The sequence below is a fragment of the Lynx rufus genome, unplaced genomic scaffold (assembly GCF_022079265.1).
Source record: "Lynx rufus isolate CCGP_SWC_20201006 ecotype Redwood Valley unplaced genomic scaffold, mLynRuf1.p SCAF_8, whole genome shotgun sequence".
Classification (NCBI taxonomy): Eukaryota; Metazoa; Chordata; class Mammalia; order Carnivora; family Felidae; genus Lynx; species Lynx rufus.
Window position 1 is genome coordinate 24541938 of NW_025814896.1, and position 26251 is coordinate 24568188.

At 50.0% G+C, this 26251-nt stretch overlaps 2 protein-coding genes across 3 annotated transcripts in view; one reads left to right on the forward strand and one right to left on the reverse strand.

The window, feature by feature from the left end:
* PIGU (phosphatidylinositol glycan anchor biosynthesis class U) overlaps positions 1 to 24169 on the forward strand; it is an 83751-nt gene extending 59582 nt beyond the window's left edge. Inside the window, exons 10-12 of one of the 2 annotated variants that reach the window (XM_047069120.1) lie at positions 2608 to 2732; positions 9813 to 9955; positions 23748 to 23964. In XM_047069120.1, the coding sequence (XP_046925076.1) occupies positions 2608 to 2732; positions 9813 to 9955; positions 23748 to 23861 (382 nt within the window). In that variant the 3' untranslated portion in view covers positions 23862 to 23964. Of the gene's footprint in view, positions 1 to 2607; positions 2733 to 9812; positions 9956 to 23747 lie in introns of both variants that reach the window. The other variant, XM_047069119.1, reaches the window with a different exon arrangement.
* A 242-nt stretch (positions 24170 to 24411) lies between these two features.
* On the reverse strand, positions 24412 to 26039 carry MAP1LC3A (microtubule associated protein 1 light chain 3 alpha). Its single transcript, XM_047069121.1, has 5 exons — positions 25822 to 26039; positions 25468 to 25523; positions 25285 to 25391; positions 24852 to 25021; positions 24412 to 24570 (listed from the first exon to the last, which is right to left on the reverse strand). The coding sequence occupies exons 1-4, from the start codon at positions 25859 to 25861 to the stop codon at positions 24859 to 24861; spliced, it is 366 nt and encodes a 121-aa protein (XP_046925077.1). The 5' UTR covers positions 25862 to 26039; the 3' UTR covers positions 24412 to 24570; positions 24852 to 24858.
* Between the last annotated feature and the right edge of the window lie 212 nt (positions 26040 to 26251).

Here is a 26251-nt window from a genome sequence, read left to right on the forward strand (position 1 = left end):
TCTCTCAGGTTTATGCCATCTTTCTCCAGGGAACCCTACCTTTAATGGCCTCAGGTGCCAGTAGCCATAGCCAGCAATTGAGTCACACATGAGTGCAGGCTGCAGGGAGCACCCTGATATTTCCCCTAGCTTCACTTTGAGCCCACAGTGCTACTGAACCCACTTGCTATTTTGGATAGAGGAAGGGTTTGGAGTTAATAAAGGGTCTTTAGAAAAAGTGCATCTAGCCCAGTGACAATGGATACTCAGGATGTGTTAGTTGGGAGGTTGGCCACCTGCAGCTCTGTTTAATCTTCTGATCAATTTCCTTTAAGACTTGTCTCTTCTGCAGCATAAGAAAACTAACATGTATTGAGCCTGGCTCCATCCCAGCCCTTTTTAGGTTTTCTGAAATGTATTTATACCTAACCCTTCTGGCATCTCTTGGAAGTAGGCATCATTTTATTATCATTACGCCCATTTAATAGTTGAGGAAATGGACATTCAGAGAAGTGGAGTGATTTTCCCAGAGTCACACAGCTAGTAAGTAGTGGAGCTGAGATTCAGACCAAAGTTTGTCTCCAACATCTATACTCATCCCCTGGCACCATGCCAAACTCCTGAGAGAGATCACTTGTAGTAGTCCCTGGAAAATGTTCTATTACCAGAGCAGGGAAAAGAGGCACTGAAGCATACAGATATGCATTGATAGTCCAGGGAACCTAGAAGAGAGTTTGGTTTAAATTTCAAGAGCCTGAGTTCTCTGTTCTAACCTTCCTGCCAGTCTTCATGGCCAGTGTACCAATGCACATGGTTCACATTCTGTAAAAGCTCAGAGCTCATGCCTCCTTCCCATGACAGAGCCTTGGCCTGGCATCTGACAGAAAACTTTCCTTGGCCTGGCAGTCTCTGGAACTCTGGCAGCCTTGCCCAGCCAAGCTCTCCAGCTATCTGTCACACCCAGTCTCTGCCCTTGATCTGGTCAGGCCTAGCCACTGGGCTGAGAGAAGCTGGGAGCCTGGAACACCTTTCCTCACTCTGTAGCACCTTTCATTGTCTGCATGTGAAAGGCCACAGGTGCTTCTGGGTAGACTACAGCAGCACTGTCACGTGACACCCCCCCCCACCTCCACCCACCCCAGGCCAGGGCCTCAGGGTTGTGGGGACAGACTATATGAAGTGACTTTCTCCACTGCTGCCTTCCTGTGGCTGGATCTGAAGCTCCACTGACTCTCCAGCCCCTGCAGTGTTTGCTTCCAGTGCTAGCTTTGTGGGAACAGGGCCCTTCTGACCAACTCTCCCCAGACAGTATTGCAGGGGATTCTAGTCTCCATGTTTCTTGTCACTGGATTTTCACTGGCCTTTTCATAGGCCATTAAGCTCTTCATGCAGCTCTTACCAGCTACCTAAAAAGCCCACAGCCAGTGATTTGGATTGTTTTTAGGAAGATGCTCACTGGGCTAGCTGGACCCTTCGGGAGCCTATAGCACTGAAACTTGCCAGGCTGAGTCTGAAGCATTTGTTGTGTAAAACTGCTGGAGTGTTTGGGGCGTGTACATGTTTGTCTCCACATCTCAGACTTACACCCATTGAGTCACCCTGACCTTTGACCTGCAAGACATAACTGCCATTAATCTCTGAAGAAAGCCTTTATGAGCTGGGCATCCAGGTAGTGTGCAGAAGTAGGCCACATGCATGTTGTTTAGGTACAGCTGGGGAGGGTGTAGATCTGGCCTCTCTGTTGGCTTCCTTGTAGCACTTGGTCAGCCCTCGGAGGAACACTGGAGATTGAGCTCTGTCCCCACCCTTCCTGACCAGAGCTGTGATCACGCTAGGCACTCAGGAGAACAGTCTTGGTGCTGCTCAGGAGTTCTGGAGATAAACAGTTCCACCGCTTACTAACTCACCTACCTTATCTGAACCTCTTTCCTCATCTGCAAAGTATGGGTGATGATATTGCCTACCTCAAGGAGTAGGGGAGGTATAGTGAGGATCCCATGTGACAGCACAAGGAGAGGGCCTAGGACGGAACTTGTCACAGCATGAGGGTTTAGGAAGTGCTAGCTGTTATTGTTGTTTAAGGTAACAAAACTCCAGTTCCAGCCCAAAAGCGCTGAAAAGCTGCCTGCAGCTCTCACTTCTCTTTCTGGAAAGGAGCTCATCATAGCTAAGTGTGTGTAGACTCCACTGGCCTTACTGTCAGAGAAAAAGAGCATCAGCAAGGAGGCACTTCCTGCCCTGGGGTCTGGGTGTCAGAGGGGCCTCTGGCAAGGGAGGCCGCCTGATTACTCTGACAGCAGCTATGAAAGCCCAGTAATGAAGCTGACTTCATTTGTTTTCTTCCTCAGTGACTCTTGCCGGGGAAGGCTCAGAACTGGGGTGTGGGGGGCAATGGGCTGTTGCTCTAGTGTTTGCTGGGCCCTCCTCACCACCTCTGGGCAACTCTGGGTCCCTGCAGTTTTCTGCTTTGCTGCTTGGTCTGATCCCATGTCTTCTGGGTAGCAGAGCCAGCCCCTACCTGAAGTCCACTTGAGAGTATTTTGGGGTTTGAGGGATGGGGTCAGGAGTCTTGGGTGTGCCTGGTCCCTGACTGATCTCTCCCTCTCTGCCTGCCCCACCCCACCCCAGGGAGCACCCTGTCTTCTTCATGTTCATTCAGATTGCCATCATCTCCATCTTCAAGTCCTACCCAACAGTGGGGGACGTGGCCCTCTACATGGCCTTCTTCCCTGTGTGGAACCATCTCTACAGATGTGAGTACTCCCACCTCTAACCCTGTGGTGGCAGATTTGTGTCAGCCTGGTCCCTGGATAAGACAGACACGGAAAAAGAGATTGATAGGCATTTGCCTGGCATCTGGTGTGCTGGCAGCACCGGGAGAGAGGGAATGACACGAGGCAGTGTCCGCCTGCTGGGCACTACAGACTAGTGATGGTAATAAAAATAACTACCATATTTTGGTCACTTAGTACCTACCTGGCCACTGTGGTTTTAGGAGTGTTACATGCATTAGGTCATTTTATCTTCACACCAGTCTTGGAGGGAAAAATAACACCATTTTTCAGATTAAAAAACTGAGGTACAGAAAGGTAGAGCCACTTGTTCAAGATTATATGACAGGTAAGTGGAAGGGCTTGCTGTGAGCCTGTAGCTAGTGCTATCCAGTAGGATTTTCTGTGGTGATGGAAATGTTCTATATCTGCACAGTACAATAGGATAGCCACTAGTATGACTAAGAAACTGAATTTTTTTTGAAGACTTTATTTAAAAAAAATTAATGTTCATTTTTGAGAGAGGGGGAGAGAGAGAGCAAGTGTGAGCAAGGGAGGGGCAGAGAGAGAGGGAGACACAGAATCTGAAGAATGCTCCAGGCTCTGAGGTGTCAGCACAGAGCCTGACGTGGGGCTCAAACTCACGAACCATGAGATCATGACCTGAGCCAAAGTCAGACGCTTAACGAACTGAGCTACCCAGGTGCCCCTGAAGATTTTATTTTATTATTATTTTTTAAATAATCTCAGTGTGTAGAGCTCAAACTCACAGCTCTGAGATCAAGAGTTTCAAGCTCTAATGACTGAGCCAGCCAGGAGCTTGTAGAGAAACTGAATTTTTAACTGAAATGTAGTTAAATTTAAAAAGTCACACATGGCTGGTACTACTGCATTGGACAGTGGAACACTAGACCTTGGTCTTTGAACCATTTCCCAGCATTGCACCTAAATGTTTATAGAACACTGGACATCTGTCTGCTCTGAAGACCCCTGCAGCTCTAACCATGTCCCCCCTCAGAAGATGGCATACAGTGACCTAGTTATGCTTCCGAGGCTGCCAGTATTTTCCTCAGTTGGGCTTTTAGCCCTCTGCATGGGTTCTCTTCAGTGTTTGTGGGCTCCCTGGGGGCAGACTTATGATTCACTCACCTCTGTGTCCCCAGCACCCAGGATCAGACCTGACCCACACAACTCAGCACATGTTTTTGGATGAGTTTTTAAGTCCTGTAATAAACAGGCAGTGTCAGTGCCCAATACTCGATTCTCTAATCTAAAATGGGAAGGGAGCTATGGAATTTTCCTTGCCTGCAGTGAGTGCACAGCCAGGTATCAAGAGTGAACTTGGGAAGGACAGGCTTCAGAGGAAGGAAATCTTTGTTATTGTTTGGGGATGCCTGGGTGTCAACCAGGAAGTGAAACTGACCAGCTGCCAGAAGGAAACCTACCTGTAAGACTGGGCCTCTGAGCTAAGGTAAACAGCAGAGTGGGCGGGCAAGGCACACTGCTCTTGCAGGTGGTGGCCTGTGAGGCAGTGACCAGTCCTGCCTGACTGGGAGGAGTAAGTGGCGTTTTCTGCCTATGACATCCTCATTGCACAGATAAGAATCACCCAGTCCAGCAGGCTCAGAGTCAGTCTGGTGCCCCCGCCCCCCAGCAGAGTGGCCAGTGACAAATCATGAGGCCACCAAACATGTGGACATGCCCCAGTTTGTGACAGTGTGGGTCTTGGGGACATTGATCCTCTTTCCTCAGAAGTAGAGTCATTTTTTTCTTAGCTGTCTCTTGCCCTTAATAATCTTTCATCCCGGGGTGCCTGTGTGGCTCAGTTGGTTGAGCATCCGTCCGACTTTGGTTCAGGTCATGTTCTCAAGGCTTGTGAGTTCGAGCCCCACGTCGGGCTCTGTGCTGACAGCTCAGAGCCTGGAGCGTGGTTTGGATTCTGTGTCTCCCTCTCTCTCTGCCCCTCCCCTGCTCATGCTCGCTCTCTCTCTCTCTCTCTCTCTCAAAAATAAACATTCAAAAAAAATTTTAAAAAAATATTTCATCCCATATTGCTGAACACAGTCTGGAACCAGAAAGACTTGAATCTGGATCCTGGCTTTCCCATTACCAGCTCTCTCTTTTTAGGAAATTCATCTAACCTTTCTGAGTCACTCGGTTTTTAATCTGTAAAATGGGGAGAATATCTTCCAGGGGTGTTTTAAGTTTGAGAAATAATGTATATAAATAGCACTGCAGTTACCATTAGTAAGAATCATGCAGGGGGGGTTTCCTACATAATTCCGTGATCAAAGCTTCAGGCTTGGTAGAGTCATTCAGGGTCATTGGAATGAACATACTTTTCAAAGCTTGAAATAAGCTATTTTATGCCCTCCGGGGTTGACGCAGAGAAATTAAGGATGGGGTTCCCAGAAACCTAGATGATCTAATAGATGCTGTTGCTGGCTGTCTGGGCGAATAGTTTACAGTTCAGCTTGACTGAAGACTCTGCACAGAATGTGAGCTGCCCTCTGCTACCACCCCCGCCCCCCCACAGCCCCCTGCCCCCAGTGGCCAGCAACTGTGGCAGAGAATATTCATGCTCAGGGTATCTGTTTGGGTCATGACAGCTGTGAGTCATTACATTCAGCCAAGAGCATCTCCAGCCTAGTCCTTTGGACCCATGAGTGGAGACTGAGAAGTCTGTGAGTCTAGGGTGAAGGTACTCAGACTTGTAATGTGGTTAAGAATTCAGTTTAAACATTAGTTGCCAGTGCTAACATGCCTGCTCACACATTCACCTTTTTGTTTTCCTGTCCTGGCCAGTGGGGAGGAGACGAGGTATGTCGGCCCTGCCCCAAGTATAGGCCCCAGACGCTGGGACTCTGTGGTGCTTGGGATCAGGATGAGTCATACAGACACACAATTGTGGTGTTAGGGAACAGCCTGCTGGCAGAGCTGGTGCTAGCCTACAGTGGTCCAGCTGAAAGATCCAGTTACCAAAGGCTGTATTTGTGTGTGTGTGTGTGTGTGTGTGTGTGTGTGTGTGTGTGTGTGTGTGTTTTGTTTTTATTAACTATTGTATAAATATAAGAGACTATGGATTAAAAAACCAGACAAATTAAAGAGAATAATAACATAATAAGCACCTTTGAAGCTCCCAGTCCCCCTCTCCCCCCCCCCCCCCCCCCGCACTCCTGCCAGTTGGACTGGATTCTTTAAGTGGAATTTTATTTCTGAGTGACTGAGGCTCAGAGAGGGAAGGTGACTTGCCTGAAGTTTCAGCTTGTCAGCAACCGAGGCAGAGACTGGATAAGCCACCGTGGGTGTAGTAGGGAATCTGATTCCATCTGACCCAGTAAGTCTAAGGAAGGGTGAGCCTTTCGTCTCATTAGGTCCTGGTCATCTCTGACACCTGGTGCCTAGAACAAGCTGTCCTGTGCCCCAGGTCCCAGCTCTGTGTGTTCTGGCGTATAGCTTTAATCCTCTGGCCTGTCAGCCAGCAAGAGTGAGTAGCAGCTCCCGGTTCTTGCAAAGGTCACCACAGGCCAGAAGCCAACTGGATGCTGGTGACAGTTCCTCCAGGCACATGGGAATGTATCTTTGCAGCTGTTTGTAATTGCAGCCAGGAGCCTCATGGGAGCCTTCCCAGTCTCTGTGCACTTTGTTACCTTCTTGTCACCCTGTCTGAAATCCAGAGTGGCTAGAGGCAGGGAACAAAGGCCTACCTGGGCTCTCAGGCCACAGGATTTGTTTTAGGAATAGCATAGATTTTTTTCAGCCCAGGGGATCAGAAAGAACCATTGAGAAATGTAAATAGTGATGTGGGAGTGGAGGAATGGCAAAGGTTTGTTCTCCTTTCTTGAGGTTGTAACATTGTTTAATAATAGTAATTCTCCCTGCACATAACCCTTTCCCAGACTTCTTGTTCTGGGAGCAAGGAGGAGGCTTTCCCTACAGTCTCGGGAAGGCTTGAGTCAGGGCTTTACCCTCCCAGCTTTGAAAACCCAGAATCATGGAACTTTCAGGTCAGGAAAAAAGGACCCCGCAAGCTCTCCGTGCCAGTGTTTCCAAAGTATGGGAGTTCACAGACCACTAACATTTTTTTTTAAACTCTGGTGACAGTTGCCAACTTATTTTGCTGACAACATTAAAACGGTCAACTGCCAGCCATTCATCACCATTTCATAAAAGGACTTTTTAAAAAAATTTTTTTAATGTTTATTTATTTTTTAAGAATGAGAAAGAGCATGAGTGGGGGAGAGGCAGAGAGAGAGGGAGACACAGAATCCAAAGTAGGCTCCAGGTTCTGAGCTGTCAGCACAGAGCCCGATGCGGGGATCAAACTCACAGAACATGAGATCATGACCTGAGCCGAAGTCGGACGCCTAACTGACTGAGCCACCCAGGTGCCCCCATAAAAGGACTTTTTTAAAAAATGTTTATTTATTTTGAGAGAGAGAGACATAGAGTGAGAGTGGGGAAGGGGCAGAGAGAGAGAGAGGAGGGAGGGAGGGAGGGAGGGAGGGAGAGAGAGAGAGAGAGAGAGAGAGAGAGAGAGAGAGAGAGAGAGAGAGAATCTCAAACAGGCTCCAGGCTTGATCTCATGAACCATGAAATCATGACCTGAGCCGAAATCCAAAGTCAGATGCTTAACGGACTGAGCCACCCAAGCACCCTGAGAAAGGACTTTTTAACAACAATCAGGAACAAAGAGACACCTGTCACTTCTCATGAATCTTAAATTCAAAACATTCGCCTTTAACAAGAACTCTGAACTACCTTGTTCTGATTATTGTGACTGTGACACAGACCAGTGAAATCTGTCGCAGACTGGCCTGGATGTCTTATTTGCCAGGGGTCTGCAGCTGTCATCCTTTGGTTGGAAGTGCTGGCTGCATATTGGACTCACCAGAGAAGCAGTTACAAACTAATACGGGTATCTAGGCCCCACCCCGAGACACTCTGATATACTTAGTCCAGGTAGGGCTCCCCCGGTGATTTTATTTTGCAGCCAGAATTGAGAATCACATGTGTAATCCAGTCCCCCTTCTGATGCATGAAACCCTGGTATAGCAGTTCTACCAAGTGTGCGTACAGCCAGGACAAACGACCTCAATGTTTGGGAGGCTCCCATCTCTTAAGTCTCCCCAGACTCTGATTTGGAGGAAGGGATTTCCTAAAGGTCAGGATCAGAGAGGGGAAGGGAACTTCTGTTCATTAAGTGCCTGCTGGGACCCAGACCCAGTGGTAAGTTGTTTTTTTTAAAGGTGCTCTTGGGGCGCCTGGGTGGCTCAGTTGGCTAAGCGTCCGACTTCGGCTCAGGTCACGATCTCACAGCCTGTGAGTTCGAGCTCCGCGTCAGGCTCTGGGCTGATGGCTCAAAGCCTGGAGCCTGCTTCCGATTCTGTGTCTCCCTCTCTCTCTGCCCCTCCCCCGTTCATGCTCTGTCTCTCTGTGTCTCAAAAATAAATAAACGTTAAAAAAAAATTTTTTTAAGGTGCTCTCTTAATTAGTTTATTTTAAGTAATACTTATTACTTTCTTTAAAATACAATAAAGTGTAAAGAAAGAAATAAAAATAGCACATAATCCTACTGTCACATACCCCTAATTGAGTTAAAAGGTAGGAGGAGCACAGTGTGATAGGCAGAAAATGCTCCCTCCCACAAAGATGTCCACATAATCCCCAGAACCTGTGAATATATTACTTTATGTGGCAAAAGGACTTGAAGTTAAGGCTTTTCAGATGGGGAAATTAGCCTGGATTATCCAGGTGAGCCCAGTGTAATCTGCAAGGGCCCTTAGAAAGTGGAAGAGCTGGAGGAGGGAAATCTCTTCCATATGGTTTTGCTGTGAACCTGAAGCTGCTCTAAAAACTAAAGTCTATTTTTCTAAAAAAAAAAAGTGGAAGAGGGAAGCAAAAGAGGAGGTCTGAGTGATGCAGGGTAGCAAGGACTTATTTGGCGTTGCTGGGTGGAGTAGGAAGGGGGTTGTGAGGTGAACTCAGGCCGCTGCCTCGCTGCAAAGGCAAACGGATGGCTTCTGCCCTAGAGTTTCCAGCGGGCACGCAGGTACCTTGATTTTAGCCTGTGAGACCCAGAACTGTAATATAAGCTGTATTGTTTAAACCACCAAGTTTGTGGTGATTTGTTACAGCAGCCTTAGAAAATAGTAATATATCTGTGCCGGTTTTTCACATATCTTGTTTAATTCATGTAACCCTCCTATGAAGTAGACCCTATTCTAGCCCTGTTTTAGAGATAGGAAAGCTGAGACAGAGAAACTTGCTGGCAGAGCAGGAATTTTAACCAAGGTCTTTGTCTTTCTGAGGCCAAGTTTGGGCTGCACTGTCCTGCTCCTTCCCTCCAGCTGCACTCTGCCTGCCTGCCTGCCCATACCACTGTGTGTAGCAGGTCCTCCCTGGGGCTTTGGGGAGAGCCTCTCCCTGGTGGGATTCTTCAATCCTTCTGGGAGTGTGGGGCGGTGATGTTAGAGGGAGGGTGTCAGAAGAGCTCTTCAAATCCTCCAAGGAAGAGTGAAGGACATTTGAAGAGCAAGGCAGACAACCTAAGACGTGAGTTAAGGAAAATGGAAAGCATTTCCTAAGACCCAGGGCTGTGGCACCACAGAGACTCACCGTGGGGCTCTAATCTCCATAGGTTCACACTGCCCTTCCTGTCCATGATCCCATGTGGACAGACAGCACCCTGCTTGGGGATGGGAGAAATTACCCTTGGACACCCCTAGATTGTGCGGCAGAGGGCATTGTCTTGCTAAAATGCCCCCTTTGTGGTGCCCAGAGGCATTCACAGCATTGCCACCTGTAACTAGCCAGGCCCACAGTGGGAGGTGCAGAGTCCAAACGTAGGACTTCACACCAGCTTTGGGCATGGGGAGCCATTGACTCAAGGGTTTGAGGCTTGCCTCTTGGCACCCCAGAGTCTCTGAATCTAGGGGAGGGTTTCTGCCTTTGAGCTACCCAGGCTCTCCCTGGGCTTCTTCGTCCTGTGGAGCCATGCCCATAAGAAAGGGTTCCAAGGAGAATCAGCGTTTGGTTAACTGTGAGTGTCTGTCTTTGCAGTCCTGAGAAACATCTTTGTCCTCGCCTGCATCATTATCGTCTGCTCCCTGCTCTTCCCTGTCCTGTGGCACCTCTGGATTTATGCAGGAAGTGCCAACTCTAATTTCTTTTATGCCATCACATTGACCTTCAACGTTGGGCAGGTAAGAGCACTGCACGGGGATTCATTTTGTAGCCTCAGACATTCAGCAGAGGCCCTGGGTTCTGCAAACTAGGGGTTTGGGTGTGAGTGAGGGGACAGTTTGCCTGAAGTAGCTCATGGTCCAGTAGAGAGGATTAAAGAGAGCAAAGGAAAGGTGAATTCAGCCAGCATTTACTGGGCACCATGCTGAGCTATCACCCCATTGATTCTCACAGCAAGTCTGTGAGATAGTGTTTGTTATCACTAGTTTACAAATAGTAACAGAGCCTCACACAGGTTGTCTCTTGCCCAAGGTCATCGGAGGGGCCAAGAACCAAATTCAGGGAAGGCTCCATTTCTGAGGCCACCCTCTTTCTATAACAGTGCCTGGGCTGTGTGTCACTGTACTGAGTGCAGTGTGTGTGGTGGGCGGAGGGCAGAGGCAGGAGGAGGAGAGACTTTTCAGACTCTGGGAGAGCAGGGGCAAAGGCAGCAAGATGAGAAAATAGTTCGGTCTAGCTGTTGGGTAAGTCTGGAGCACAGATGGTGGGGCTGGGAATAGTGGGTGAGGAGGCTGTAGGGGTCAGAGGTACCAGCTAGGAACTCTGATCTCCCCCTGACCCAGGGGAAGCCCCTCCCTTGGTGCCATAGAGCAGTGGTTCTCAGAGCGAGAGGGTGGTTGTTAAGAATGCAGATTCCCTGTTAGTGTTTTAAATCCTATGGTTACGTTATGACTGTCACAATTACATGGCTTTGATTGTTAAAAAAACAAACACAAAACATTCTCTGACCCTACTCCCAAGAATGTTGAGTCAATAGATGTGGAAAACAGCGTCAGGAGTTTGTATTTTTAATAAGCTTTCTCAGAGACTCTGTTGCAGGTGGTCTAGCAAACTTTTCTGAAGTTCCCTTAGGTCAGCTCTGTCCTCCTTGTGCGGTCTTATGAGAATCAGTTGTACCATTTACCATTTCAATGGCTGTTGGTGCAGCCAGGCATTTCCTGTGCGTTATGGGCTGGATGGGAAGCCAGGCTAGCTGGAGAGACTAATGATGCCAGTGAAGAGTCCCCGGAGGAGATCCTTCCCTCCAAGGTTAGCTGCTGGGAAAGAAGGAGGGAGGAGTTTGGGCTTTTGCAGTGAGTGATGGGTCTGGTATTTCCTGCACGGACATTTCTGGACAATTAACGTCCAGCCCAGCTATTTATCTTGGTTTGTGAACAGCAGGAAGAGAGACAGAGGGCCCTGTAGCCCGGGTGGGACTGTGCCGGAGGGTCTGCTCGGCCTGTCGCACACAGGCTGTTCATGGTAGATGCTTGGCACCTCCTGTGTCCTGTGCCGACAGAAATCTGCAGGATTCAACTTAACACCTCGAGAAAATCCAAAAGGTTGTTCTGGCCCTTGTGTCTTGCTGAAATCCCTTAATTATCCTTTGAAAGTGATGGCTGGCATGTGAGGGCATTGGACCTGCCCTGGGCCTCTGTGGGGCTTGGCAGTCTCCACTGAAATAGTCCACAGCTTGTCATCAGGTCATAAGTGTCAGGTGTGGGTCAGAAATACAGTTGCAGTGATTATGAAGTATTTGTGGAACTTGCCAGATAACAGCTTTTTCCCCCTGTGGTTGCCATTAGGAGGGAGGGTCTCTGTAAATGGCATGGGAAGTGTTTGCAAGTGCTCAGGTGACTTCTAAGGCAGGAGAGACTGAATTGTTGGAAAATAGGGCTGGGGTTGGGAACGAAAGGAGTGTGCTAGTGGCTGAGCTATGGAGAAAATTCAGGCTGAGCTCTTGGCGTTGTCTTTTACCTTTTTCTTTTAATCTCTTTTTAAAATGTACTTTTAGTCACACAAGTAATACATGAATTCACTGCTGGGATGAGAAAGCAAACAAAATAGAGGCATATGGAACAAAAAGTAAAGGTCCATGTCTTCCCACCGCAGGGCATATATCATGATCAGGATCAGTTTGATGTATCTTTGCAGACATTCTCTGTGCTTTTACAGACAGCTCTCAGTACATATGCACACATACAGAGCTTTCTTGTTTATATAAAGAAATGGCCTCCTACTCTAGGTGCTGCTAGTTGGCTTGCAGTTTTTCACTTGGTGATCTCCTCTTGGTAATGGTTCTCAGAGCCTGTGGGTAGGAGGAGCTTGATTTATTTGACTAGGTAGGCCCCTACTGATGGACGTTGAGGTTGCTTCTGGTGGTTCTGCTATAAACAGAATAAATGCTATAAAATGCCTTGGGCATCCCTCCATTGAATCTCATATAGTGTTTTCTTTTTCTTTTTCTTTCTTTTTCTTTTTTCTTTTTTTTTTCTTTTCCTCATTTCCTCTCCTCTCCTCGTTTCCTCTCCTCTCCTCGTTTCCTCTCCTCTCCTCGTTTCCTCTCCTCTCCTCGTTTCCTCTCCTCTCCTCGTTTCCTCTCCTCTCCTCGTTTCCTCTCCTCTCCTCGTTTCCTCTCCTCTCCTCGTTTCCTCTCCTCTCCTCGTTTCCTCTCCTCTCCTCGTTTCCTCTCCTCTCCTCGTTTCCTCTCCTCTCCTCGTTTCCTCTCCTCTCCTCGTTTCCTCTCCTCTCCTCGTTTCCTCTCCTCTCCTCGTTTCCTCTCCTCTCCTCGTTTCCTCTCCTCTCCTCGTTTCCTCTCCTCTCCTCGTTTCCTCTCCTCTCCTCGTTTCCTCTCCTCTCCTCGTTTCCTCTCCTCTCCTCGTTTCCTCTCCTCTCCTCGTTTCCTCTCCTCTCCTCGTTTCCTCTCCTCTCCTCGTTTCCTCTCCTCTCCTCGTTTCCTCTCCTCTCCTCGTTTCCTCTCCTCTCCTCGTTTCCTCTCCTCTCCTCGTTTCCTCTCCTCTCCTCGTTTCCTCTCCTCTCCTCGTTTCCTCTCCTCTCCTCGTTTCCTCTCCTCTCCTCTCCTCTCCTCTCCTCTCCTCTCCTCTCCTCTCCTCTCCTCGTTTCCTCTCCTCTCCTCTTTTTCTTTTTCTTTTCTAAGATTTTTATTTATTTATTTTGAGAGAGAGTGAGAAAGCTCCAGCAGGGGAGGGGCAGAGAGAGAGGCATGAGCGAAAATCCCAAACAGGCTCGGCACTGTCTCCACAGAGCCCGATGTGGGAGTCAAACTCATGAACCGTGAGATCATGGCCTCAGCCAAAGTCGGATGCTTAACCAACAGACCCACCCAGGTGCCCCTCATATACCATTTTCTTAAGATAAACTCCAGGTGGTGGGATTTACTGGGTCAGAGGACATGTGCATTGTGCATTTTTGGCAGATATTGCCATGTTGCCCTTCAGACAGGTCATACCAACCTCCTTGGCTCTTAGCTGTGGTCTGTAGTGCTTATAAACTGGCAGTTTGTGCAGACATTGGCACACCTTTGTCATCGGCCACCTTGGGTCTGGACTCTGTGGCTCTGAGTCAGACAACTTTGTCAGGTTGAGTGTTTTCTGGGACTGCTGGCTTTGTTTGGGCTTTGTGGCTGCTGCTGCCAGATCACTAAAGGGACATATCACATGGGGCACTTATTCACCAAGGCAGTCACTCAAGTCCTGTCCCTGTCCTGGAGGATTGACTGAGGTAGAAGAGTGCCCCTCATGAGGGTTATACACACCTGCCTTCAGGCTGTTTGGGAGCAACAGAGGACAAATATGAGACATTTAGAATTTTAGTAAACTGTTGAGTATCTGCTCCTTAAAAAGACCTTCCACGAGGTTCCCCTGCCTCACTGTCTCTTCTTAGCCCCCTGTTTGTTTCTTCCAAGCACTTATCCCAGTTTGTAACTTTACATTACTTGCTTCTCTCTCTGCCTCCCAGACCAGACCTGCTTGTAAGCTTCTTGCCAGCAGAGATCTGCCTGTCCTTCCCACTGCAGGCAGCTTTGGGTTTGGCAGAGGGCAGGTGTTTAGCAAACACTTGTTGAATGAATGAATGAAACAAAGATAGCCAGGGAGAACATTGTGTGATTAATGGCCAAGTGGGGAGAGTAACCGCTGGAGGAATCTAGAGGGAATCTTTCCTGTTGTGAGTGGTCAGGGAATGCCCTGGGGAGCAAGGAGTAGCAGCTGGGCCTTTTACACTTGGAGAGTGAAAGGTCTGAGAAGTGGGCAGGTTGGGGGCCAGGGCACCCCTCTGGCAGAGGTTAGTGGCTAGCAGCTCTGTCCTTAACCCTTCTCCAGCTTCTGCCAGAACCTGGTCTCTGTGGCTGATGAAGCCCCTACATGTCCTCCACAGCTCAAGCCAGGTCCACTTCCATCTGACCTACAGTCAGTGCTGCCATTGAGATGTATGGCATTTGGGGACATACCTTCAATCCCACAGCTGGCTGTTTTCAGCTCTTCTAGCTGGAATGATGTCTTAGAGTTCTTGGTCCTCCCTCTCCCCTCCCTGGGCAAGACTGATCAAGCTGTCCTGGGAAGAGCTGGATTTTCAGCAGGCATCAGGAGCCCAGTGCATCATTGCTGAATGCAGAGACCACCTTGACCCACAGATTTTAAGTCCTGCTCTGTTTGAGTTGGTCAGTGCCACACTTTGTTATACAACAATCTGTGTTGGTAAATTCTTAGTTACACTGGCAGATAAACCAGTGACTTAGGCTCCATCCTTTCCCCTTGGGGCCATTAAGTATTTTTCAGCATGTGGCATGGATCATTTGTTAATTATAATTGTGCCTCAGAGTCAGTAACCAGGAAATGACAACAGTAAAACATCCATAGGGTGTGAGTGCATGCACGCTCATGCACATGTGTAAGAAAGGTGGGGGAGGAGGAGAGATTGAGGTAGATTGGTTGGTTGAGGTCCTCTTCTACTTCCTCACTGTGTGACCTTCAGCAAGTAACTTGACTTCTTTGATTTGCAGTGTTCTTTTTTTTTATGGGCAGAAAACTTTTTGATTTTTAAAAAAATTTTTTTAAACTTACTATTTTTTAAATTTAAATCCAAGTTAGTTAATATATAGTGTAATAATGGTCTCAGGAGTAGAATTTAGTGATTCATCACTTACATATAACACCCAGTGCTTATCCCAACAAGTACCCTCCTTAATGCCCCTCGCCCGTTTAGCCTTTCCCCCCCACCCCACCAGCAACCCTCAGTTTGTTCTCTGTATTTAAGAATCTCTTAGGATTTGTCTCCCTCTCTGTTTTTATATTATTTTTGCTTCCCTTCCCTTATGTTCATCTGTTTTGTATCTTAAATTCCACATATGAGTGAAGTCGTAATTATGATATTTGTCTTTCTCTGACTGACTTATTGGGTTGTAGTGTTCTTAAAACCAGGGATGACAACCCAGCCTCCCTGGGTTTGGGCATGTGTAGGTCCTGTTGCTATTATCATATGTTAACATGAGAAGTAGCACCAGTGACCTGCTATTCAGATACCCAGAGCAAATTCCCAGGGAAACATTCGGACAAAACAAACTTCTTCCCCTTTTTTTTTTTTAAACAAAAAAACAAAACTCTTTTCTTCTGCAGGTCAGCAACCAGCAGAAGAAAAATAGTCATCAAAGATTATATATAAACAAAAAGTAACGTGTTTAAATTTAGCTTTTTTAAAGGAGTAAGATAAAACATCCGACTCACCCTAATTCATCTTAAAAACAGGAAACATAAGGAAATCTCCCCCTAAAATTATAATTAATAGTGGCTCATGTTTAAAGAGTGCCTACTAGGAGCCAGGCCCGTATGATCCCTTTAATCTTCTGGATCATGTGCTTGTGTGGCCTTCTGAACCTTTCCCTGTACGTTCCCATGTACTTGTGTGCTCCTGGAGAAGAGCTTTATTTGTGTGTGTGTGTTTTATCATTGGCAACATGATGGAGTATGACTTTTTTCCTTTCAATAAAACATCTTGGTGATCTTTTCTTGTTTGTATAAGAGGGAAGTGCCTCACCACAGTTGATGGAGCTGCTCCCCTCCTGATAGCTTCTTAAGGTGTTTTTCTTTGTTCTTGTATAATAAGGAATACACTTAGTCCCCTTATAACTGCCTTTTGAGGGAGGCACCAGTACAAATGACCAAGTGGAGGCCTGGAAGTCCCCAAGCTCTGAGGGGTGTGTTTATTTATGCTCATTTGTCGTGTCCTCTTGTTACACTGGAGGTTCCATGAGGGCAGCTCTAGGTCTGTCTTCTTCACAAGTGGATCACCAGCACCAGGAATATTCAGTGACTGTTTATTGATAAATAAATGGAATGAGCTGGAATCCGAAACCACATTTTACGACCAGTGATCCCGTATAATCCTGTGTACCCTAACCTCCCAGTCCTAGTATCTGTTTAGGACAAAGCTGGGCCTGTGGCAGGTCCTGCTGGATTCCTAGGGGGTCAGAGCCAGACCCCACGTGGCTGACCCTGAAAGCCCCACTCCTGTTCTGTGTCCGTGTCCAAAATGGATCCCCAGTGTCCAGAGAGTGTCCCAGCAGGTCCATGAACTGCTGCCTCCTCACCATGGGCTGCCGGCTCTGATCCCTTCTCCTTGTAGTATAGAACCTGTAGATCCTAGGCTGGCCCTGCCTTGACCATTCTGCTGTCTTCAAGGAAGCCTGGAGCCCTGGGGTCCTGCCACAAGCCCTCTGACATGTTGGGTCCTGCTCAGGACTGGCTTATTTGCTCCAGCACAAATGAAACCACAGTCCTGTCTCCTGGAATTACCTTTCAGTTGGTCTGGTGTGTCATTCTGGGGAATGGGACAGTGAGGAAATAAATGTCTGGGGACATGTTGGGCAGATCATCAGTGTTTGGGTGGTGCATAGCCCCCATTTGTGGACAGCCAGGGCCCATTTCAGATTTAATCTGTGCTTTGTGTGTGGTTCTGACTGCAAGATCCAGGGTATGTGTGTGGGGCGGTGGGGGAAGAGGTCTTCCTCCTGACACGAGGGGCCTGTGGCCCAGGCTGGAGCCCTTGCTGTCGTCCAGCTCAGTGTGTGTGTTTACTTTGCTTTCCTTCCAGGTGGCATTTTGCCAGGTCTTCATTCATTCCTTCATCCCTCCTGTCTTCAAACTCTGTGCTCAGCATCCCAAGCGTGGCTCTCACAGGCCCTTCCCTGCCTTCTCTCCTCCTACAGCCAGAGTGACAGGAAAAGCCTGAGCTAAATATAGGGGGGCAAGGCCAGCAGAAAGCCTGGGTTTGGAGGTCTAGCCTCGATGGTGACTCCCAGCCCCTCTGTCATGGCTTGCTGGCCTTAGGCAAGTCACATAAGTTCTTGGGCCTAATTAATTTATTTGTGTATATTGGGCATTTGTTATGTGCCAGGCACTCTGCTAGCACAGTGTGAATGAGACACAGCCCTGCCTCCTCGGAGCCCAAGGTCTGTGGGAGAGAAAGAAAAGGAACCGGTCAGGGTCAGGGCAGCCGGGTGGTGCTGTGGATGGGTTAAAGAGGCTGGGGAGCTCAGAGCTGAGGCGGGTAAGGAAGCTTCTGTGGGGAGGCAGCCTGTACGTGGCATCCCCGGGGCGGGTAGATGCAAACCTGGCTCTGGGTGGTGAGACCTGGGAGGAAGAGAGCATGAGTGAGGGAGTGTGGAAGGCAGTTCTGCGGGGCTGGCGTGCCCTGCCAGAGGGTGGGAGCCCTAGCATGCTGAGTACTGGGCTGAGTCTGTGGTTTTAGGCTGAGGATAACTGTGATCCCATCTTTGCTTGGAAAACCTCACCATGCCAGGAGGGGGAGAGGTGAGGGGTGTGAGCTGGAATCTGGAGCCCAGGGAGGCTGTTTAAATCTGGTGAGAGGTGATAGGGGCCTCCGTTTCTCTGCCTACAAGAAGGGTGGCTGTGAGGACTCAGTACAGAGTTGGGTGGGGAAAGCTTTTGTGAATTGAAAAGAGCCACCTGGATGACAATTGCCATCATACCGGCTTTGGTCTTACACTGTGGCCTTCCAGACCCCAAGACGGAGGTATAGTGACTTTCCTGTTACTTTGCATCTTTAGAGATAGAGGGTGGAGCTCGGTTCTCCGCCATCATCTCCCTCATGTGTCCACTCAGGCCTGGGTTGGGTCACGCCAAAGTCCCGTCCAGCTCCACGAGTCAGCCGTCGGCCCCTCTGGCTCCCACGTTCCTGGACCCCAGGCAGCGTGGGCAGAGGATGCTGTGCTTTGATTGTTGATGGAAACAACCACGTGAGCTCCCGCAGGTGCAGGTTAGCTGTCCAGTGTCAGCATCTCCAGCCCAAGCAGTAGACCTGGGGAACTGCGACATGCCTGGGGTGACAGCAGCTGCTTCTCTGGGAAGTGGCAGCCTAGGTGCCAGTGTTGGCCGAGGCTGCTCTTGTGAGCCCCACAGCTAGACGCACCGAGGTAACAGCCTTCACTGGCTCGGATGTCTCTGATACTTATTTTGCCTTTTCCCAAAAAACTCTCTTCCTGGCTAAGTATCAGGACTGGGTCCTGGGAGCACAGCCTCATCAGGGGTGTTAGTGTAGACCAAGGGCCAGCATGGGCCCATAACAGGACCCAGGTACAGACCTTTTGCTCCCCAGAATCCTTAACTGGAAGGGGCTGTGGGGAGGATGGGAAGAGGTAGGGCTTGGGCCTCAGGCAGGACTGGCATTGCAGCCCAAATGCTTCCCTTACTCCCATGTGACCCTGGGCAAGACCCTTGAGCTTGGAGTTTGCTCATCTCTGAGTGGGGCTTATAAACCCTACCCCGGAATGTTGTGAAAATTCAGTGATGTGCTTTTTTTAAATTCAAGTCCAGTTGACACACAATGTTACATTGGTTTCAGGTGTACAGCCTAGTGATTGGACAGCTCACTTATGCTGTGCCTAGAAGTGTAACTGCCATCTGTCCCCATACAGCGCTATTACAGTGCCATTGACTGGTCCCTGTGCTGTGACTTTTCATTTCATGATGGGAAGCCTGTACTTCCCACTCCCCTTCACCCATTTTGCCCATCCCCCAACCCTCTAATGATTTTTTTAATTAAAGAGCCTGGTCCGGAGCAGCTACCCAGAAGTTGTTGGTTTCCCTGTCTCTCCACTTCCCCATCCTGTAATGGAGCATGTTCTAACCATTTTATTCCACTTGTGAAGTGCCTCTCCCTGTCACTGGCCATCCTTTTATCAGCTACCTCATTAAATCTTCATCATGGCCCAAAAGATAGTGCTGGAACCGTCATGGCTGCCAGTGAGAGAAATGTGGTCTGACTGAGCCCTCACAAGGGGGAGGGGACCAGCAAAGCACTCCCAGAGTGCCAGCCCTTTCCTGGGTCTGGGGTCACAGAGCTGGAGCAGATGCCATCCCATCTGGTTGGGAGGCCAACAGGAAGTGACTTCATCCCAGGGATCACATAACTGAGCATGGGGTTAGGGAAGAATCTGGGGCAGGAGATGCAGATGATTCCTCTCTAGGGATAAGCAGGAGCCCTTTGTGGGAAGAGCCATTCCAGCTGAGGCAGTGAGGTGTGGCCACAAAGTGTTTTCAGGACCAGGCTGTGTTCAGGGCTCCTTGGCCATGTGGGTGTGGTGCGGGGCAGAGTGGGGCACTGGGGGCTTCTGAGCAGACAAGTGAAGGGTTCGTTCGTGTGTGTGTGTGTGTGTGAGAGAGAGAGAGAGAGGGAGAGAGACAGACAGACAGACAATGAGAACCTGAGAGAGATCCCTCAGGGGCCAGGAGGATGCAGGAGGCCTTCTAGAAAGAGGTGGCAGTGGGAGGGATAAAAGGAGGCTGAGTTGGAAGTCTGAGGAAGGGGATTGGCAGGACTTGGTTGATGGCAAGAGAGAAGCTAAGGAGTCCAGCCACAGCTCTTAAGGGCCACTTTAAAGAATGGGCTTTTCAGGTGCCTGGCCAGCTCAGTCAGTACAGCATGTGACCCTAGATCTCAGGGTCATGTGTTCAAGCCCCACATTGGGCATGGAGTCTTCTTAAAATAAAAAATAAATAAAAATAAAGAATGGGCTGTTCTTCAGGTCTCTGAAAACACACAGGGACAGAGCAAAGACTGGGGGAGCCACCATTGTGAGTAAACTAGTTTTATCACTCACTTTACAGATGAAGAAAATGCAGCTTAGATTTGGGAAAGTGACTTACATAGGGTCACACAACCACTAACTTGTCCATGCTCTTTCCATTGCTCTTTGCCCAACTTCCCCCACCTAGACTGGGCAGAGGGGCTCTGGATCTGTAGCTGCTGTGTTGCTTGAATCCCAGGGCCTGAAATCCCTGCTCCTTAGCCCAAATGGAAAGCCCCAAGGTCAGAAGAGGGAGGTTGTCTTGGCCAGCCTGTTACTAACTAGGGGTGTCTCAAAGAGCCAAGCCTCCAGGCCAGCCTGGTGTCCCCAAGATGCCTTCCCCATAGGCCAGGGTCAGGTCACCCAATCGGGAACACTGACCTTTGGTTCCAGACAGATCAAGCTGGCACACAGGACTCTTCCCTCCATACCACCCTCCCCTTACACTTTATCATGAAAATTTTCACAGACACAGCAAAGTTGAAAGATTTAACATTGAACGCCCATATACCTACCACCTAGACTCTACCGTTAACATTTTACTATACTTTTGTGATCACAAATTATCCATCCCTCAATCCCTTATTTTAATCATTATTACACTGTATGTTAACTAATTTGGATTTAAATAAAATTTAAAAAAAACCCACAAAGTATAGATATTACTATATTGCCTGCTAAATATCTTAGCATGTATGTTATTAACCAGAGCTCAATACTTACTTAAATTTTTTTATATGAAATTTATATAAGGTGAAAAACACAAATCTTAACATGTACATTTTCTTTTTTTTCTTTTTTTATAATTTTTTTATTTTTTCAATATATGAAGTTTATTGTCAAATTGGTTTCCATACAACACCCAGTGCTCATCCCAAAAGGTGCCCTCCTCAATACCCATAACATGTACATTTTCTGAAGCTGCCTTTCATTCAGCAAAAATTTTAAATTTATTTATTTTGAGAGAGAACATGTACACACAAGCGTGAGTGGGGAAAGGAAAGAGAGAGAGGGAGAGAGAAAATCCTAAGCAGGTTCCATGCTGTCAGCTCAGAGCCCAATGTGGGGCTCAGTCCCATGAACTGTGAGATCATGACCTGAGCTGAAATTAAGAGTTGGACACTTAACTGATTCAGCCATCCAGGTACCCCAGCAGCAAAATATTTTTGAGATTCATTTATATAGCTGCAGATAATAACACATTGCTTTTTTAAAATAAACTTTTAAATTCCAGAATAACTTTAGATATAGAAAGTTCCTATATGCTCCACACCCATGATCTAAGCCAGGGAACTACATTACATTTAAGTGTCCTGTCTCCCCCATGTCCTCTGCCTGCTTTCTCAGTCTTTCCTAATTTCTCATGACCTGGACAGTCTTGAGGAGCACTGGCCAAGTATCTTATAGAGTGTCCCCATTTTGGACTTCTTACGCTTTTCTTTTTGTAAGTTGGGGGTTTGGATTTTTGGAATGCTCAGTCGGTACATGCTAGCCACCTGATTTCATGATGATGTTACCCTTCATTTGTTCAAGACAGTGTTTGCGGGGCTTCTTCAGGATAGAATTACTATTTTCTCTTTCCCTGCTCTGTTCTTTGGAAGTAAGTTACCTCTCCTAGCCCACCCTTGGGGGCAGAGGGTGGGGAGTAGGAAGAACTAAGCTCCATCTCCTGGGTGAGGTATGTTATTTGGAATTCTTCTGTAATGGTTCCAAAAGCAATTCTCTCTCATTTATTTATTCAGTCATGTATGAGCTGGTTGCTTTTAATTTATTTCTTTAATCAATATAATACATATACATAATTTACAATGTTAAGGATTATAAAGAAAAAGAATGGTTCCCTAAGGGCTTAGTTATTTGTTTTGTTACTTGTAAATAACATACATACTGTGGTTTTTTCCCCCACTTTATATTAAATTGAACTATATGAACTTTCCAATATGCAACCATTTTTGATCTGCAAGATGGCCATTTCATATGGTTCAACCTAATACCTTGTATTTTGACTTTCTAATCCTCGTGCTGCTGATTTTGTGTGACACTGGAGTTGGTTCATTTGTTTTATTGTGAATTGTGACTTTGCATATGATCCTCATCACATCTGGCTCCCAGCTTAGCCACAGCTCCAGACCAGACACCTTGGGCCTAGGTGAGAAAGGGGCTGCAGGATGTGAGGTCAGCCTTTGCTGTGGTAACTGCCCAGCACGGGCAGCTGTGGGGCAAAGCCTTGGGGGCTCCCTGGACTGTCAGCTCCACGGATACCCTCAGCTGCTAGTTCTCTGCCCTGTGGCAGACTGGGCCCCAGGTATATCACCTTGCTGCAGGGTCACGGCCACTAGGCCAGCTCTCATGTGTAGTCTCAGGCCAACTATTGAACCTTTTGTGCCTCAGTTTCCTCTGGTGTAGGTCCTCAGCTTTTCCTTCAGGTCCCTCTGTGTTCTCCTTCCTGCCCACAGTATGAAGCTGTCCAGGACAGGGGTCTCCGGAGGTCAGAGGCCAAGATCCCAGGCTCAGCTCAACCTCTGACCTGCTCTAAGACCCTAGCCGGGTGTTCCCCCTCCACTCCTCCACTAGGCTTCCATCTTCCCATCTATGCCAACAAGGTGGTTGATACTAATGGTCTAAGAGGCCTCTAAGTGGCTGAGAAATGGGGCTGTGAGCCCCTCTCCCCACATCCTGCCATGCAGCAGGGCTCTGCCCCTCCTGCCCCAGGCACTGGGAGTCTTGGGATGAATGGGATTGTAAAACAGCACAAGTCCTTATTCCTCTCTGGGCTTCTGTGAGGGGGATAGTACTGAGCTTCTGGGGCCCTTTGGATTCTGTGGCCTATCCAGGAAAGGCCGACTGAGCTGGTCACGGATACCATGGTGGCAGAACGCCTCGGGGACCCTGCCCAGTCCAGGGGAGGAGGCACAGTCATCAGGCAGTCACACAGATGAAAGAAAAACTGCAATTTGGATGAGTTTGTGTTACCAAGTAGAGGTTAATGGGGCCAAGACCCAATCTGGGAGTGTGGGAGGGCTTCTCTAAGGAAGTGACCTTTCCTGAGACCTGAAGGGTAAGCAGATGTTGGCTAGATGAAAGGGAAGAGAACATTGCAGGCAGAGGAAACAGCAGAGATCCTGCAGCAAAAGGAAAGAAGCCAGTGTGGCTGGAGCTGAGTGAGGTGGAGCAGGCGAGAGGGTGAGGCATGCACATGGGGCAGGGACCAGGTACAAGGCCTCAGAGCCCCAAAAGAGTCTGATCTTCATCCTAGGAGCCCTAGGAAGCCTTTGGAGGACTTTTAGCTGGGAAGTAATAGGCCTAGATTTATTTTGAGAAGCAACCTCTGGCTGCGAGAGAGAATGGACTGGTGGGGTCAGGGGTGCGGGAGGCCTGAGACCAAGGAGCCCAGAGCAGAGATTGATGTTGTTTCGATGACAGTGGCTTTGTCCAGGGTGTTAGCTGTAAGAACAGGTAGAAATGGGTGGATCTGAGTTTGGGAGATAAAACTGCCAGGACTTAGTGGCCTTGTGTCCAGGAGAAGTATCAGGTTATTCTGTGGCCTAAGAACCTGGAGGGAAGATGGGGGCATGGGTTCACCATGGGAGCAGCAGCTTTGACCGGGGGCGCAGCTGTACCATGGAGGAGCCTGTGGGCACCCAAGAGGTGAGGTTGGAAGGGCCACTGGCTGCAGAGGTACATTCTGGAGTGCAGAGGCCAGGGCCTGGGAAGGTGGCGTGAACCCCACAGGGGTGGAGAGGGGCAATGCAAGACCTTGTGGGGTCAGTTGTAGGCCCTGAGGTAGGAGTCCCTGGGCAGGGTCACCCCAACACCCGCCTACCCTCTCAGAGACCCAAGGTTCAGGGGTAGGTTCCTCAGAGCTTCTCACACCTTCTCTCTCCCCCCAGATCCTGCTCATCTCCGATTACTTCTATGCCTTCCTGCGGCGGGAGTACTACCTCACACATGGTCTCTACTTGACTGCCAAGGACGGCACGGAGGCCATGCTTGTGCTCAAGTAGGCCTGGTTGGGCACAGGGCTGCATGGACTTCAGGGGGTGGAAGGGCCAGAAGCTGGGCCAAGCCCCCTAGCCAGAGTTGCCAGCAGAGGAGGCCTCCGGCAGATGAGGTTCGAGTCCAGGGTTACAAATCTCTGGCACGAGAGAGGAGCCATGGCTGGCAGCAAGGCCAATGGGGAATAGCCAGGAGCTCCTCCACTTGGACCCCCACTTTGTGGTTCTGCACACTGGGGAGCCCCCTCCGAGGCTCGAAAGGGGAATAAGCAGGTGAGCAGGGTTTGTTAGGTTGTGACTACTTAATAAATGGTTTTTTGTTACAAAGAAATCGATCCTGGGCCCACACTGCACTCCTGGAAGGGGTGGGCTTGGCCCCTAACACCACCGTGGTATACTACACACTGGTGTGGGTTTCTAGAATGAGCCCCAAGTCCACAACACGCAAGTTTGTGCCCTGGCCAGCTGAGACTGTTGTAGGGCAGCCTACTCCCACCCCACCCCCCAGCAGCTCCCACCCCCCCCCCCACCATTCCCCAAGCAGCTGGAGGCAAAGGGCCAGGCGGGCCTGAGCAATCTTTATTCTGCAGAGGGACAATGACCATAGATCCGTACACCTTGTCAAGACCAGGTGAGCCAGGGGCCAGTCTTTCAGGGGTGGGCAGGTCCAGGCAGGGGGGCAGCGCCTCAGGTGAGGGAGGGGCAGATGGGCAGGGGCCTAAAAAAAGAAAAAGACAAACCACACGGAGCAGGGGTGCTGGGAGCTCTTCCCTATCCTCCCGCATCCCAGCCAGCACCCAGAGGGGTAACCCTAACAATGACTGGCCCAGGACCCACCCACGGGCAGAGTAGGTGTGGTTGGTGCGCCCTGGCTAGGAGGCGGCATCCCTGCCCAGCCCACCCAGGGCAGAGACCGTTAAGTTCAGGAGCCAGGAGCTCCCTGGGTAGAGCCTGACAGGGCCCCCCCCCCATTCCCAGGCCAACCCCTCCCCCCCCTACTGCTGCTTCAGAAGCCGAAGGTTTCCTGGGAGGCGTAGACCATGTAGAGGAAGCCATCGTCATCCTTCTCCTGCTCGTAGATGTCGGCGATGGGCGTAGACACGCTCACCATGCTGTGCTGGTTCACCAGCAGGAAGAAGGCCTGCGTGGGGTTCAGCTGCAGGCGGCGCCTGGGGTGGCAGAAGGGCATGTCAACTGTGAGGGGCCAGGCTCCTGGGTGGGTGGTGCCCTGACCACACCCCCCGCCCCATCCCCAATGATTCTGAGACCACCCCCATCCCAGCCCTTTCTGGAGGCACTCACCTCTGACCTGACACAGACCCCAGCCCTGACCTTTCCCAACCTACCTAGGACTGGGATCCAAAGCTCGGGCCCAAGTCCCACCCTCCCCCAGAAGGCCCCAAGCCCCTTCTGACTGCTGCTGCCCACGCACCGGATGATCTTGACCAACTCGCTCATGTTGACATGGTCTGGCACCAGGAACTTGGTCTTGTCCAGGACTGGCAGCTGCTTCTCACCCTTGTAGCGCTCGATGATCACCTAGGGGTGGGGCAGGGGATGCGTGAGATGGGCGGGGCCTGGAGCCACAGGGATGGGAGGGGGCGGTGGGACTCACCGGGATCTTGCTGGGGTGCTGGTCGCGGATCTGCTGCACCTCCTTACAGCGGTCGGCTGCGGACAGGAGACAGGCAGTAAGGCCAAGAGGTCCCGCTTGCCCCGCCCGTCGCCGGCCCCGCCCCCCGGGCTCCCGCCCCCGGGGCCGTCAGGCCCCAGGGCCTGGCACCGGCTGGACTGGGAGGCGAGGCCCCGGCCCAGGCCAGAACCTGCCTCCCGGCCCCGGGGGGTCCAGCCTGAGTCTGACGTCACGGGGCTGACGTCGCCTGCGGCAGTCAGGGTCAGTCGTGGTTCCCACCTCCCCCCCAACTCCGTGTCCCCGCTCCGCACCCGCAGACTGCCCGCCGGGCCTCACCGAAGGTCCGCCGCTGCTTGAAAGGCCGGTCTGAGGGCATCGCGCGGGCCCGGCGGGGCGCGCAGGCCGGGGCTCCGGGACGCGCGGCTTGGGGGCTCTGGCTGAGATTCGGGGGCTCCGCGCCTCGCGCTCAAGGGCTCCGGTTCTCGAGCTGAGCCTGGCGGCGGTGGCTCGGGGAGGTAACTCGCCCGGGTGACGTCAGGTCACAACATTCCTTAAAGGGGAGGCCGGCGCACTGCTCCCATTGGGCCGACGCAAAACCCGCCCGCCTGGGCCTGTGACGTCATGGCGCAGAGAGCTGGACTCCAAGCCAGCACCGCGGAGGGGTGGGGCGGGGCTCCCAGGTCGCGTCACAGTCCTGTGACGTCATGAGCTGCCGGCCCATCTCCCCGAGGCCGGGGCTGAGAGACTGGCAAGCCTGCCGGGAGTT